We start from the raw sequence: 16,954 nt of genomic DNA, 5'->3' as shown, positions 1-16,954 counted from the left end.
ACCTCCAGCCCATACATCTGCTTGGCCCATTCCCGCATCTTCTTCTTCTCGCCCTATCAACTCTCTTTCCTAGTTCTGCTCCTAGCCTGCATACTGACTGTTCAAGTAATGCAAGGAGTTCTCAAAGTTGTTCCATCACTCCGCTTGACGCTGGGCTGATTAGCTTTGATATTTCGAAGAAGGGTGACCTATTCCAATAATTCATAGCATGTAGTTGTTATGTCTGCAGACAGGAAACAACACTTGCCGATCCGCAACCAACCCCACACAACTAGCACCACAAAAAAATGTGTGTTGTGTGCAGTGAGAGGTCTAGACAGTGTATGACACAATATACTGTGCAAGGTCCACTCAGTTAGCTAATACAGTGATGTCTAGCTGAATATTTTCAGGAAATAAGGCACTTGATCAGGAAATGTGAATAAAATACAATATTTGAACAAGAACAACCTTTACTGCTCATGTGAGCATATTAGCCATAAAGCTCCCCTGGAGGAACATACGTGACTAAATATTAAATGCGAACAGAGCCAGAGCAAACGTCTAGGTTTCTATTCCAGGGGCGTACAGACTTGCTAGTACAGCGGGTCACAAAAGCCTCGCTGTGACTATGTGAGGGCTACAAAAGAAATGACAAAATAATTATTTTAAATCATCTGTTTCACAAATAATTATTTTATTTAACATATATAATGACAACAATTTATTTTCACAGAAACATTCCTTACACACTGTTGTGTAAGTGTACGAATTCAGAAACAATATATTATTCTGTGTTGGAAGTACGAAAAGAAAATTACAAGAACAAATGATGAGGGGTGCGCTGCCATCAGATGTATGACGAGGCTGTGATCTCGTATCCCTGTTCTACCCTGAGCCCCGGCCTACACGTAATACTGACTACTTCAGCTGAGTTCCCAGAACTGGCTGAACTAGCCTCCGGGTGGTGGCCTTATCTATCTTGATACATCTCATGGAGGCCCTACACTGTCAGTCACGTTACGTTACAAGGGGAGTTCATTCATGGTCATCCAGTGCCCACTGGGGACTTCTCATTTGTGACCTTATATGGTTGGTCTCCACATGTACAAAGCCCCACTGCTCCCAGTGGCCTCCTCACTTGAGCCCAGGCTAGTTTCACCTTGACACCTGCCAAACACCTAACCACTGCTGTGAGATCTTCTTTGTATTCTCAATCAAAATTGTTCATCCTGTCTTCTGCTCTTTTGCCTGTTAGGCATTGCATGGTTCATATGTGCAACAGCATTATCTCTTAATCCTTTGCAGTGATCTCTCAATGGCTGATGCTGTTCATGACCCTATCTACCCTACCAGGCCTAGTAACAACACTAAACATGAACAACACTAGTGCATTCATTCTGGTTGGCAGTCTACCTGTCACAGGGATTTGCAGCTCCATTGATTTTCATACCCATCTGTGTTTACAAAGTTACTCTGACATTGGACCAAGTTGTGTGTGTGTGTGTGTGTGTGTGTGTGTGTGTGTGTGAGAGAGAGAGAGAGAGAGAGAGAGAGAGAGAGAGAGAGAGACTAAATCACAGAGGTGAATTTATTTCCTGCGTAACAACAACACAAAGGTGAATTTATTTCCTACGTAAACACAAGCTGATTTGATGTTTCATTCATTGCTCACGGCTTAATCTATTATGCCAGTATAATATAAATTTCATGATATCTCACACAATAAAAATTACATGCTGTGTAAACCCAAACAGAAATCCAATTCAAGAAGTAAAGTTTTGTAAAACATATTGCACTAACCTTTGTGTGTTTCTCCCACTCTCCAAGAACAGATGCTGAAGGATTACTTAGGGCTCTTTCAACCATATTTGTATCCCACAAAGGCTCTGGCATGTCTGTATCACTGCTATCTGTTGCTGTCAGTCTTTCCTCAGGCTCCACTAAGATAAAACATAACAGTTGATTCAAGCCATGCAATTGTAAAAGAACAATACAGCTGAATCACATAATCAGAAATAATTATCAATTCTCAACTTTTCAGTTACATTTCCATAAATAATTTGTACTGCTATATTTACATAGCTCAAAGTTACATCAGATCCCCCTCTCCCCTACTAAGTTAATATTCGCATACTTACCAGGAATGGTCAAATTTGAGATGGTATGCCCTTGCCTTCCTCCATGGGTTTGAACTGACTGACCCATCCAGTTATAGAGAAACCCAAAATTCGATATGGACTCTGAACCACAATGCATCTTCAGATTTTTTCACATATATAGATCATTACCAGAATTGAAACAACAGGTAAGAGAGACAAAATCGTAGGATCCACTGAGGATTCAACCACAAACCATTGAATTTTAGTCTGGTACTTAACCCACAAAATTTCATACGGGTTTTTAGTTATTTTAAAGCATATTTCTAGATATGTGTCAGAGAAAGTAGCAATTTTACCACAGTAATGAACTGAATTCCAACTAGTACACATGTTACACAACTCAGCAGTTCACCACAGTAAAGGAATGAAGGTAAGAATTGGGCATTTTTAAGTATTGGATCAGAGGAACCACAGAGAACCCAAATAAGAAAGATTACACAGAAATTTTAATCTGTCTTTCTGAATATGAGTCCAATGCACCATGTCATTTGATACTGAAATGGTGTCAAATATTTCACACAGTTACCTAAAAGAAAATACAGAGCTAAAAATTCTCCTGATACAAGTACTGCATTATAATTGTTTTCCGTTAAGTATTAAAACAGTGTCATGCAGTCAGGAATGACTATTATTAGCAAGAGAGGGAGGGAGGGTGTGTACACTTGAATGAATGCAGCCAAAATAATGGTGTGAAAGTACATTTGCAGATAGATAGTTAACTAGAAAAGTTGCCACACACATAAAAATTAGAGTAAATTCATATTCTGTGCATCCATTTGTTCTGGTTAACATCAATTCAATTGTTCATGATGGTCTGATAGTTTGTGCTTATAAGATGGAAATATGCAAAGATATACTGCTGACCAAGAAATAAAAAGTGATTGCTGTCTAAAGATTTCAGGGATATATTTGTCTGCAAAGAAAAAAGTGCTAATATAAACAAAATAAAAATATTTTTTTAAAGATGGACCAAAATGAGAATTGCAAATCTAATTTAGTATAACAACACTATGAATAATATTATCTGCTTGGTGTGGGAACTATATATGTGAATTTAAAATTACCACAAATTTTGATTTCTTTCAGAATATTCATTTTCTTTCCTTCCTTTGTATGATATAGGATTTGGTGTTTATCATAAATGTTTGGGATGTGTATTTGTTGGTGTATGAGATGTATCACAAATGCATTTCGCTTTTGTTATTAAATTTCATATGTTCTATCACTCAAATCTGACAATTCTTTACAGTCTGCCAAGTGTATATCACATTACAATTGTCATCAAATTTTATATATTCTTGCTTTATGTAATGGTTCTGTTCTATAGGTGTCATGTTTTATAATTTAAAAAAATGCTTATCATTCAAGTAACAGTTTTTATTTTTGTATGTTTCAAAGTTTTGGCAATTTTGTTTGAAGTGTTACCATAATATGGGATAACAGTGAAATGAGTATTTTGTTTAGCTATTTATCTCTCTAAAACAATGTCATAGATGGCTGACTTTTGCTTAATTCTCAACTTTTGTTTCTACATTTCTTTAATTATTCAGGGTTCAAAATCAATCAATCTGACTAAATTTTCAAGGATTACAATTTCTTTGTTAATCTCATTTTCATCAAGTTGAAGAGTTATTATTCTCTGCATCCCTGCATGAAAGCACAGTTTTGTTATGGAGTAATGGGTGGCACGATGAATGTGTCATAGTTGGAAAGTTTCTGGATTTGTGCATTGAATCCTTTTTCTTTATAGTAACATCTAAAAAGTTAATATATTTACTTCAACTTCACTAGTGATTTTGATCATACTGTGCGTATGTAGTTAATTGTGAATGCATATTAGCAATGAGCTCTTCTATACAATTCAACAGTGTAAGGTGTCGTCAACATAAAGTTTGTCACAAATGATGTTGTCACCCCCTCAAGAGCTAATTTACTTTTGTCTGTGGATAATGATGATTTGCAAGAATAGATTCTTTTACGAGTGAGGGGTATAAGTATTCCTTCTTGGACCATATGATTCACATGAAAATGTGTGGCAGATGGAACAAGTATGATGAAACGGAAACACTCACCCAACACAAGATGTCACACAATCCAGACAGAGGAGTGCATGGCACCTGGGAAGATGTGTCATGAATGGAGCCTCAGGAATAGTAGGCAACCTCTAGTTGCTGATGTGGGGATCCGATGGTGTTGACCTGATACATCCCCAATTTTCGTTGGACCAAAATGGAGAACACAGAAATGAATGTAAGAACTGAGAGACTTGACAATACCTCAAGTACCCAAACATCAAGTGCTGAACCAATGGGAGATATTTGCAAAACTGGATCAGTTGATAATCCAGTACAAGAAGATGAAAATTCACTGAGTAGTTGGACCAGATAAAGATAAAAGGGAGGTGCAGGCTTCTAAGGAAGCAAAGAGAAGAGGAAGGCACAGAATGGCTCCCTCAGAACAAATTGAGAGAATTAAAAGGTCCTGAACCTAAGATGTCTGAGAAAAGACTGTCTCAGAGTGAAGGGGATAAACAAACCCTCCCACTTCCAAGACTAAGAATAAGAGAACAAGGAAGGATTCATTACTCCCACATCTCAGGATAACTGGATCCAGAAAAAAACCAAGGTAGCAAACGGGGAAACAAACTTATAGTACTGCAGTCTCAGTTTTTAGGATGTTGGTAACCCAACATGGATATCCACTTGTTAACATCATCTTGTAGCAGGAGGAGAAGCTAGTTCAGATGGCTCTCTTTGAAATGATCAGGGAAGATAAAAGTCAAGGACTCTAATTTAGGAAGGTCTGTCTGGACAAAGGTGCTTTAATCCCTGTCTGTGAGGGGGATGGGAACAGTATATTGGTTGAAGAAAATGGTGAACAAGATATCTCTATAAGAGGTGATAAAGCTGCTGCTTAAGACAGCAGAGGAACCTTTCAAGACCATGAAGATATCAATCTGAGTACATAAACTTGTTAAGGATATTACTCTGAAGACTCGGTTCCAGGAAGTACAGGTGCAGAAACAGAAACTCTCAACAGATGACTACAGGATAATTAAACGGAAACTAGCAGCTGACGGCTAACCCCTTGTGGTCGATGTCAATGAGAAATCCCTGAAACAAATGCGAGAGCAGGACCTAAAATTGTATTCAGGGTTCTCACAGGTTACTGGTAGAGTGATTAAGGATGTCAGAAGCAATAACAGAGGCAAACTGGGAGCTTTAAGTGTTACAGATAAACAGTAAGATGGCAACTGCTGCCTTAAGCCACCTTCTGGAAAGTCAGGAGGTGGAATGGCCCTAATACAGGAACCATATTTATATAAGGAGGCATATCAGACCTGAGAGGAAATGGAGGTAAACTGATTTATGCTATAGATCTAAAAACCCTCAGAAAACGTATTTATGTTAAAAATGGAATTTCATTTATGCTGATTCTCGTACCGCACGCCGCGGAATTTGAATCCACGCCAGATGTCATGGACGTCGAAGACCCGTAGAGGTCTCTGTACCATCAGGCAGTAAGCTGTGGCGGCGCACAACTCCTAGCCTGCTTTTAGTGTGAGGGCACCACAGTGGAACATGTGGTCTCAGCAGCCAATAGCGGCGCCCCCGATAGCGTACTTAAGCGCCTGCCTCTAGCTTAGCCCACCAGTCTAATCTCGCGTACGTCGGTTTACACCTCGTTTCGTGCTAGACAGCTTACTTCCTTGTTCTGTGTACGGGTGGATGTGTTTGTTTCCTTGTGACTCCATTGTTTGATCTTGTTGTATTCCTTCTGTTCTTCATTGGTCGTGTCCGTCCGTTCTCTCCTGCTGTGTTGTTGTTCGCGGGCCTCTCCGTGGGATTTGCTGCGCTTCTCGTCATTGCTACCCCGCGACTGTCCTGGTCGCAGTTACAACATTTTGGTATGGAGGCGAAGTTGGTCTGTCTGCTGGAGCAACAGCAGGAGCTCATCCAGCAGCAGCAGCTCCAGTTAGACATCTTACAAAAGTCGCTGCAGTTGCTAACGGACAAAGTTGATGCCCAGGACGCGTTACCGCACCGCACCAGCTTCAGAGTCCTCGGGAGTCTGATGCTTTCCTGCGTCCGCCGTCGTTTCTACCCTTTAATGTCGCTAAAGAGGACTGGGAAACCTATTTACATCGGCTAAACAACATTTCACAGCTTTTCAAGTCACGGACGACTCCTTGCAGCGGTCATTGTTTTTGGCTTGGGCCTCCCCGGACACATTCTTTCTTGAAACTTCCTGGCAGGTTAAAACTGTGTGCCCGACTGAGACTCGAACTCGGGACCTTTGCCTTTCGCGGGCAAGTGCTCTACCATCTGAGCTACAGAAGCACGACTCATGCCCGGTACTCACAGCTTTACTTCTGCCAGAATCTCATCTCCTACCATCCAAACTTTACAGAAGCTCTTCTGCGAACCTTGCAGAACTAGCACTCCTGAAAGAAAGGATATAGCGGAGACATGGCTTAGCCACAGCCTGGGGGATGTTTCCAGAATGAGATTTTAACTCTGCAGCGGAGTGTGTGCTGATATGAAACTTCCTGGCAGATTAAAACTGTGCGCCCGACCGAGACTCGAACTCGGGACCTTTGCCTTTCGCGGGCAAGTGCTCTGCCATCTGAGCTGCCAAACAAGATCGAATCCTGAGATCTGTGTACTAAATTCGCATATGTAGGCCCGCAGCCACACGCTAATGTGAATACTTGGGTTGCGATGACAAGGTGCAACACACTGACAGGCCCAACCGCTGCACATGCACTGAGGTATATCATCTGGTGATGTCCCATGTTCAACATTTGTTATCCACTTTTGGGTTATTTCCCAACATCGCAGCCCCCTGTATCTTATATTACTTGTCTCAGTATTATATACATCACTTCAGAGGTTTTTAAATGTTAATAAGACTCACCCTGCATATAATCTATACTTGGGTATTAATCACTTTTGTCACTTCAGGCAAGTGCAATGTGGTCCCAAGTCTTGAAACTCTTTCTATACAAGTTTTATTTTCAATCACTCATTATTCCTTTGAGGGAGGTGCTTTTGATTTATTTTTAGGTGTGCCTGAAGGGCTGAACTTGGGGCCTTTACTGTAGATTTGGTTACAATTTTTGTAGGTGGTGTGGAGAATACAGCAAGTTTTGACATTAAGTCCACAATTGCATATGGACTTGCAGGTCTAATAGTCCATGCTGACTTTCATTCTAAGGTTTGTGCAGATTAGGCTGTTTCAACTCAAGTGTCTGTCAGTGGGATCTAGAGTGCCTGCCCGTGGGCAGCCAGATGCCCGTGGGCAAACAGCTGATGCACGGACAGTCAGGTAGTCGGGCCGTAGCCTACTCAGCAATTGTACTGTCTTGGTCAAGTGCAAAATTGTCAAGTGGCTCACAAATGAGCACAACAAGTGCAACAGGGCTGCGTGGCCAGTAGTGTATACTACTTAGGTCTGCCCACAGGCAAAATGACATGCAAACATGCTCCACAGAGCTGTCTTGTAATAACCTAGTGTAGATAAATCCTCTTCCTGCCAAGATGATTTCACAACGGTCAGAGACAATGATAATGTAGTGTACGGAAATCGGGCAATATAAATTGTATTTGCTTCAGACTAATACATTCATCCCACGATCTTTATAGCCTGTATTTCCTTCTCCTCTAAGAAAGTTGTATGGTCTGAAGTTGCACAGTGCTCAGCTCCATACAGGAGGATTCCCTGAACAGTTCATAGAGAACTGTGATGTTGAATACACAGTTCCATTCTCACACACTGGAAGGTTGTCTTTCATGTGTGTTGCATGTCCATCACACGACATCATTGTGTATTCATAATTTCCGCACTTGAAATGACACAATGAGTTGGGGATTTACAACCTCATCTTAAGCGGAATAAACCCTGCTTTTATACAGTCTGCCAATGAGGGAAAATCAAGTGTTTACATGAATTCAACTGTCTCCTTCAGCTCATTATGTATTCTCTTCATATTATTCTATAGGTCTGTTACCCTTTCCCTTTACTGGGCTTATACCTTTTATATCAGCCTTTACACACAACACTCTTGTTAAAAATGAGTATGTCGGATAGTCCTGATACTACTGAGCGAGCAATTCATCACTGTATATCTGCTCGGCTTGACAGGAAATAGCAGCGTCTACCAAAAGTGTTCCCTTTCTGAACTGCTTTTCAGATTTTTGCGTTTCAGCAACTGATGAGGACTCAGGGTCCTGTTACTATTGGACAGTCTCACAAATTGATGCTATCAGTGAACTATTAGAAGCCCTCTTATTGGAGCAATACACCCATGGAACTGGGAGTGTTTAGCATTTGTAAGAACTGATGTATTTTAATCCTGTGAGAAGTCAGGGTATTAAAATGAGACACAGGTGAGTCCCAGATATTTTAGTAGGAATAATGCAATTTGGGAGAGGCAGATGTCCATATGTTGGCCATTAATGATAGTTTCATCTCAACAGTCTTCCATCCCATCATCTCTCTCTCTCTCTCTCTCTCTCTCTCTCTCTCTCTCTCTCTCTCTCTCTCTCTCTATCTATCTTCATTCAATGCAGATGAATAGTGTGCTATTGTGCGCTACATCTCCAACTGTGAATGGGAAAATGTATACTGAATATATATTCAGTTTGCCAAAATTCATTAAAGGGCCATTTCAAGCTTAGATCATGCGCACATTGTCACGTTACAGCAAGAAGGTTTGTCATCATGGACAGTTGCTCACTAAATTGGAATATACCACAGGGATGACATTCAAATGTCAGCCACTAACAGGAGACAAAAAATGTTGCACATGTGTCTTATGGTCGACATCAGCTGACATCTGCTATCCTGCTACCTGTAAAAAGGGACTCAAAGGTATGCCATGGAGAACACAAAAAACAACCTGTGGGCTACCTTTTTGGAGGCAACATGGTCTGTGCCAAGTCAAACAGTACATGATTGCCTTCACACAATCTATTTGGTTTCTAGCAATCAGATTACAAACAACAGTACAAACACACCTGTTCCATGAGGAATGAGGAAGTTTGGCATGGGAACATGGATCAGGGCACCAAGTTCAGCACACTGATCAGTGCAGTATTTGTTTGACACCCAGCAACTGTAACTACCAAGTACCAATGCATTCTCACTAGGTCAGCAGGGTAGTCAGTCAAGTTGTGAGTTGGTATTCTGTAAGGACGTTGGATGCCTCTAATGCCATCTATGGTAATCTGAGAGTTGTGCAGCATTATAACACACTGCTCCAATGTATTGTCCACCCTACAATCAACAGTTTGATGGTGGGTTCCCATTTCAAGACAATGCCACACTAGCACACTATGGTCACCTAATGAACATCTTCCTACAGGAGACAAGAATCAACCAAGCTGAATGGCCTGTGGCATTTGCTGGTATTAATCCAACTGAACATGTTTGGGCCTCGTAACTTGCAGTATGTTGTTATGCACGGGATTAATTGGAACTTGCCATGTGTCATTGCAGGAAGCCTCCTCACACAGTGATGACTGCAGGAGAGCTGTCACTTAATAGTGAGACAGGCTTGCGAAGCAATGCCTCAACTACCTCATGGATAGCATGCCAAGGAAGATCCAAGCAAGTTACAGTGGAGCGAGTGAAGCAGTACAGTACTGAATGTCACCCAGTAGAAGAGTTTGATTCTCAGATGTGCAAGGCCTTTATTTTGGTTATTGTTTTCATTTTACTTCAGAAGAAAATTACTTATTTAGTTTCATAAAGCTTATACTTTCATTCCCTGCACTCCCCGGCCCCACAAATCTACGTATACAATTGTGTTACAGCTTTCCAACCTGACATTTGCCTTGTTATATGACACTAGACTGCAATGTGACGGACAACATAATTACAGTGCTCAAAAACTTATTTAAGTTCAAAAAACCCATCTTCTACAAAGGTAACTATATTAAAAAGTCACTGAAGAAGCAAAATAATTAACCAATATATAATCAATTACTGAGAAGTGACAGGGCAAAATAATTCCAGTGCTAATACCAATAAATCCTTGCACTTGCAAATTTTATGATATAAACACTGTTTTGATTGGTGGGGAATGTACTTTATGCACATGTAAATGGTGTCATTTCATTTAATAAAGTAATGTATACATACCTAATGGTAGTATATGTTGCAAATCAACAGTTGTTTCAATTCCATTAGTTTCAAACTTAACATCACATCTTCCATCAATGTTGAGTGCTATTACTGTAGCATGGGCCCATAGACTGTTGTCACTTTTTACTAAAGCCTTAACTCCAGGTTGGACAGCAGAAAAGTCAGGTTCACTATAAAAGAATGGAAACTTGTATTTTTGTGTTATTTCTTGAAAATATGTAATTTGTTATATGCACTGACTGAAACAATACGATAGGTCTACTGAAGTGTATGGTGGAAAATATTGGCCATATTACACAGATAAACTGTATTTGAAAACCAAATAAGAAAATTTAGAAGTAACTCTGAACTCTGTCAATGAATATACAAATGATATTTGTGGCTGGACCAACAGAACAGGATTTAAACTGAACACTATAAGGTCACAAGCAATCATAATAGGTTACTAAGGGCTCACTAGCCCAGTCTACAGGAATCAATTCTGCAGAGAACTATCCTTATTATACAAACATAGAATATACTATTAGAATACACTGTGTTTGTTTTATCAACTCCTCAATAATCACAACACAAAAATCTTTGTGCATCGGTGTAGTCCACCAATCCAATGGAAGAGATCCACATGATATTTCAGTACATACCTCTGATAAGTACAACTGTCACTGCAGCCTCCGTAACAAGAAACTACCAACACTATGTAGCAATCACAGTTCACTAAATCTCTGATATCCTTTAAATGAGAAATCTACTGTCAGGGCCAGAAAACACCTGCACAAATTGGGTAGCAATGACTTGTGCATATACCGTGAAGTTAAAATAAATGAAAGTTTTCAAGAGCATTCCAAAACATCTGGAGACAAAAAAGTCAAGAAAGCACAAGGTATAATACTGCAAAGTTTACGATTAATGATATATGAAATTAATGATAGCATGAACATACCAGGAGAAAACATGTGGTACAATTTCAACAATGTTTTGGCAAGATGGATGTCACATTTGTTGGACAATGGCCAAAAACCAATCAGAAAACAAATTCCTTGGGAATCATTGGACCCTTTTTCAATAGCATCTTCTCATTTTGTCCACAAACTTATTACATATATCCCATGGATCCATCATTCAAGTCAAGAAAAAAATGGAAATTTAAGCAAAGGATAAAAGTCAATGGCCATGCACCAGAAATTGGGAAGTTGATTTCATCTGCTGGAAAGGTTATGACCCAAGTTTTCAAAGATGCAAAAGAGATTATTCATAACTATGATCATAAGCTCCCCTGGCGACAGCACACTAACAACATATAATTCTGCACTTAAGCTTTAATAATCACCTCAATTTGGAGAGTAGTAGTGTCCATAAGTTTCTTTTGGCATACCACACACAGCTGAAGCCACTCACTGATGATAAGATCCCATGGATCTATCATATTTCAGTGATTCTGATTGCTATGTTTCACTTGCCATTTCAAATAGAGCCAGACATCTCCCAGTGGATTGAGATCAAGTGATTTGATGGGCAAGTCCAAGTGTGATAGGGTGCCTGAATGACTGCCTGGGCAGTCCTGTGAATCCAGTTGTCGTCTTCATGGAATACAGGGCCATTGACAACAAGCTCATCATCACGAAGCTGTACAAGGAAGGGCAACACTGGTCACTGAGAATGTTGAAATAAGCACGATGGTTCATGTTCACAGTAATTAGAGTGTATGGACTCAAGGTCAGGGTAGAAAAACCATCACGAAAACATCACAGAATTCCACCCCCCCCCCCCCCCTCCTCCCTTGCCACCAGCCTGAACTACATTCTCCTCGTACTACAAGTTAAATGCCTCATTTGTCCATCAGTGTACAAGACACCTGGCATCAATCAATGGGCCTTAGGTGCACTCAATGACTTGCATCTATTAAAAGGAAAAACCACAACCCTTCACTTCTTACTAAACAACTCTGGTCAGTTATTTGGCTCATCAAGTATGTAGAGCTTTACACGTTGCTATAAGCAATCTCATTTTGCAAGGAATCCGACCCCAGATGTCCAATGCTTACCCTTCCTTTCACAATTTATACACTAGTTGAGATGGACCTGCACTCACAGAAAGTGACAATTCCAGTTCAGTCTGAAACTGATTGACACTGCCACAGTGTGGCACTTATCTCCTGTTGCTGTGTCTTAGGATCTTTTTAAGACTGTGTTATATGTCTGCAAGCGGTGCATCATTCCTTGTAAATACAGTGCACAGTCTGCATAGATACATACACAAATTGAACAACTTCATTCATTGTGGTGACAGGCATCCCCAAACACGATAGCTCCTTTCTGCCATTCTGTCACAGCTCCACTTCGACCACTCTTACTGCGCTGATTCCATACAACTGATTGGTATGCACACACCAGTTCACTGCTGTGACTTATGCCAGCTGTGGTGGGGGTGGGGGGTCACATGATTGGTATCAGATCTACAATACTCTGAAGCAACAAATGTGCTTCTTTAGGAGTGAGATAAACATTTTGTCCAGTGAGATTACAAAGAGTAAAATAATAACCAACAAATACTACAAATGTCTTCTGGACCTGCTGGATGAAAAAATATGTGAGAAGCCTATACTGCTAAAGGGAGAAAAAGTCTTTCAACATAATGCACCTGTTTATGAAAGTGCTTGTCAATTGGAAAACTGAAGAATTCACAGTAAGAATTGTTAAAATAGCTGCCCCGTTCATCAAATGTGGCACACTGACTTTGACCATTCCCCATATGTAAAGAAATTTTTGGCTGGTAAATATTTTGAGTCTAAGCTGTTATAGCAGCTATACATACAGGGGTAGGCAAAATAATGTGAACAGTGGTAGTAATGGGATGGTTGTGTTTGACAGTCAACAATGCAGGTCAGGCAAGTCACACTGGACTGTGCATTTTAAGTACAGACCAGGCATCAGTGCAGGTTGTTTACGAGTAGTGCACACTTCGTATTTGCATTCAGAGGCTGAGGTTGACATGCAGTGAAAGAACTAACAGAGGTCCAAAGAGGGTAGATAATGGGGGCTGATTAGCTAGAGCATCAGTCACCAAGACAGCCAACTTACTGAATGTTTCAAGAGCAACTGTTTGTCATGACAGCCTACACAAAACATGGAAAGACATTATCGTGTAAATGTAATAGTGGGTGTAAATTAAAACTAAATGACAGAGATCATAGTACGATAACACAAACTGTGTCAAAACAACGCAAAACCATGGTGGATAAACTGACTGCACAGCTCAATAGCCATCTTCAAGACCCCGTATCTACTGACTTCATAAAGGGAATATTCATGTGTGAGCTGCTATACCAAAACCATTAGTGACAACAACCACACAAAGAAGCATAAAATGGAAATTTAAGCAAAGGATAAAAGCCAATGGCCATGCACCAGAAACTGGGAAGTTGATTTCATCTGCTGGAAAGGTTATGACCCGAGCTGTCAAAGATGCAAAAGAGATTATTCATGACTATGATCATAAGCACCTCTGGAGACAGCACACACTAACATGTAATTCTGCACTTAGCTTTAATAATCACCTCAATTTGGAGAGGAGTAGTGTCCATAAGCTTCTTCTGGCATGCCACATACAGCTGAAGCCACTCACTCATGATTAGATCCGATTAGATCCAGTGATTTTGATGGCTATGTTTCACCTGCCATTTCAAATAGTGCCAGACATTTCGTAATGGATTGAGATCAAGTGATTTGATGGGCAAGTCCAAGTATGACAGGGTGCCTTAATGATTGTCAAAACAAGAAGGTATGGGCAGTCCTGCGAATCCTGTGAGCATCAGTGGAAAAACGTCATATCATCCAACGAGTCAAATGTTTCCATTATTTCCAACATCAGGCCAGGTTTATGTCTGGAGAATGCCAAAAGAAGCCTACAATCCTGATTGCTTGGTTCCAACAGTTAGGCATGGAGGTGGAAGTGTGATGATGTGGGCACCCATATCATGGTATTCTGCTGGTCCCATGATTATTCTCAAAGGCCGTGTCACAGCCAATGATTATGTGAACATTTTAGGTAATCAGATGCCCCCCATGATTCAAATGTTGTTCCCCAACAAAGATACCATGTTTCAGCATGATAATGCATGATTCAAATGTTGTTCCCCAACAAAGATACCATGTTTCAGCATGATAATGCACCCACTCACACAGCCAGGACAGTACAATCATGGAATGGGGAGCGTGCAACTGAAATGCCGTGTCTTCCTTGGCCAGCACACTCCCCAGACTTGAACATTATCAAACCCTTATGGGCGGTATTGGAGCGCAGACTCTGGAGCGGATTTCTGCCTCCCTTGTCACTACAGGAATTTGAAGAGGTTCTGATCGAAGAGTGGCATAACATTCCACTGGAGACTACACAATCATTATATGCCAGTACTTCAAGAAGAATCGCAGCTGTATTATGGGCAAATGGGGGTCCAATCCCTTATTAATAAACCATTCCCATGTACAGGTGTTCAGATTATTTTGTCTATCCCCAGTAGGTATAGAGCAGCTCTTTCACTCACACTCACTGGAAACAAATGTTGTAACAATGCTTTAGCCTAAAAGAAGATCACATAAGAAATTAGTAATTTTTAACAAAAAACACTCTTTCACTACCAGACTGAGAACTTTTCATCTTCCCCTTTTAAGGATAAAAATACTTATTGTCTTGCTATGTTACACACACATTCATACACAGTCACTTCTTCTTTCATCTTGAAACAGACCTCTCTTTTACTGTAAACTAATTAATGATAACTTAAACAATACAATCCTGCCAGATAGTGTATTTTATATTACCCTTTTAATGAAGTTATAAATAAAGATTCCATGACTTACCAAGCGGGAAAGCGCTAGTAGATAGGCACAATAAATGTCTGCTTGTGTGTGTGTGTGTGTGTGTGTGTGTGTGTGTGTGTGTGTCTGCGCGCGCAAGTGTATACCTATCCTTTTTTCCCCCTAAGGTAAGTCTTTCCGCTCCCGGGATTGGAATGACTCCTTACCCTCTCCCTTAAAACCCACATCCTTTCATCTTTCCCTCTCCTTCCCTCTTTCCTGGCGAAGCAACTGTGGGTTGCGAAAGCTCGAAATTTTGTGTGTGTGTTTGTGTGTTTTTTTATTGTGCCTATCTACCAGCGCTTTCCCGCTTGGTAAGTCATGGAATCTTTGTTTTTAATGAAGTTAAATACACTAAGTCAATATACTGTTAAAAATAACTGATAGCTTTAACTCGCACAATGTTGCACGGAGATGTTATCTCTAATATTTTCTTGGTTTGGCTGATTAATAGTGTGATTTCAGGTGTTAAGCCAAGTTTTTGATTCCATCCAAACTGGTCATTGGATAATTGTGCAGAAAAATGGAAACGACAGCTCGGCTGGATACCCAAAAGCACACCATTATTTGCACGGAGATATTGTCGTAATCCAAAAAAATGGCTCTGAGCACTATGGGACTCAACTGCTGTGGTCATTAGTCCCCTAGAACTTAGAACTACTTAAACCTAACTAACCTAACGACATCACAAACCTCCATGCCTGAGGCAGGATTCGAACCTGCGACCGTAGCAGTCGCATGGTTCCGGACTGTGCGCCTAGAACCGCGAGACCACTGCGGCCAGCTGTCGTAATCCTTCTCTACTTTGTACTGCTACTGATAAATGTAACTCTTAGTGCTAAATTACTGAAGAGGAGCAATGTCTACCTGTATTCTTTCAAATCTGATAATGATACCATGTGGCCATGAGAATACCGGCAATCATCATTAAATCTGCAGGTGCCTGCAAAGTACTGCTCACAAGGTGCCATCTCTTTGGAAACTGGATTTGTAAAAAACACACGGACCTGAAATAAATAAAAATTAATGATTATTACACGTACTACAATGAATCTTTAGCTTTTTATCCCACTTTGTTTTTCTTCTTCAATTATCCACATGAAAATCACAGGCTTTACTTATAAAATTACTGGCTTCAACTTTATTTTACAGTCAATTGCAAATCGAGCAGATCCAGCATTAAAAGGCTTCTTATGTTGCAATACTGGATCTGAAAATAACTGTAGATTACACTTGCAATTGACAATTGTTTAAGAAAAATCTGTGATTATCACCCTGTGGAATAACATAAGAAAAAAGACTTGTTACATCAAACACAGCATTCTCAAAAATGACAATTATATTTCACAAAATTTTATATAAAAGTTCTAAAGCCAATTTAGTGTTTGCTTTCTATACTTTTGGATGGCCTTATTAGCTACAATGCCATAGTCCTATAATGAAATTTTAGCAACATTGAAAACTGCCGTGACTGAATACAATAAGCAATATTTTAATTTCAGAGACAAAGACACTGTGACAATGATTCCCTAAAATTAGGAAGAGATTGTAAAATCAGAACTCACTCATAAAACACACAAAGCAATTGAAAAAGAGGATGAGTATGTCATTACTACATTAGTGTTCCACAAATTACATGACACAACAGGAGCATTGCAGTCTGCTTGTGTAACCTATAGTGGACAACTGCATGATTGTCAGGAACAGGAAGGGGTGGGGAAAGGGGTTGACTGCAACTTGTTTCTTAACCCCAAAACGCTGAGCCTTAACAGTGAGGTAACAGCTAGTAAGGAGACAGCACACAGAGCCACA

General features: G+C 40.2%; 1 protein-coding gene across 1 annotated transcript in view; it reads right to left on the bottom strand.

Moving 5' to 3' along the window:
- LOC126299502 (zinc finger CCCH-type with G patch domain-containing protein) overlaps positions 1 to 16,954 on the bottom strand; it is a 151,411-nt gene that overhangs the window by 49,550 nt on the left and 84,907 nt on the right. Inside the window, exons 5-7 of the mRNA XM_049991449.1 lie at positions 16,010 to 16,149; positions 10,287 to 10,459; positions 1,783 to 1,922 (exon numbers count right to left, since the gene is read on the bottom strand). Coding sequence (XP_049847406.1) covers positions 1,783 to 1,922; positions 10,287 to 10,459; positions 16,010 to 16,149 — 453 coding nt within the window. The remainder of the gene's footprint in view (positions 1 to 1,782; positions 1,923 to 10,286; positions 10,460 to 16,009; positions 16,150 to 16,954) is intronic.

Source organism: Schistocerca gregaria, chromosome X, assembly GCF_023897955.1.
Source record: "Schistocerca gregaria isolate iqSchGreg1 chromosome X, iqSchGreg1.2, whole genome shotgun sequence".
Lineage (NCBI taxonomy): Eukaryota > Metazoa > Arthropoda > Insecta > Orthoptera > Acrididae > Schistocerca > Schistocerca gregaria.
This window is presented reverse-complemented; position numbering and strand designations above follow the sequence as displayed.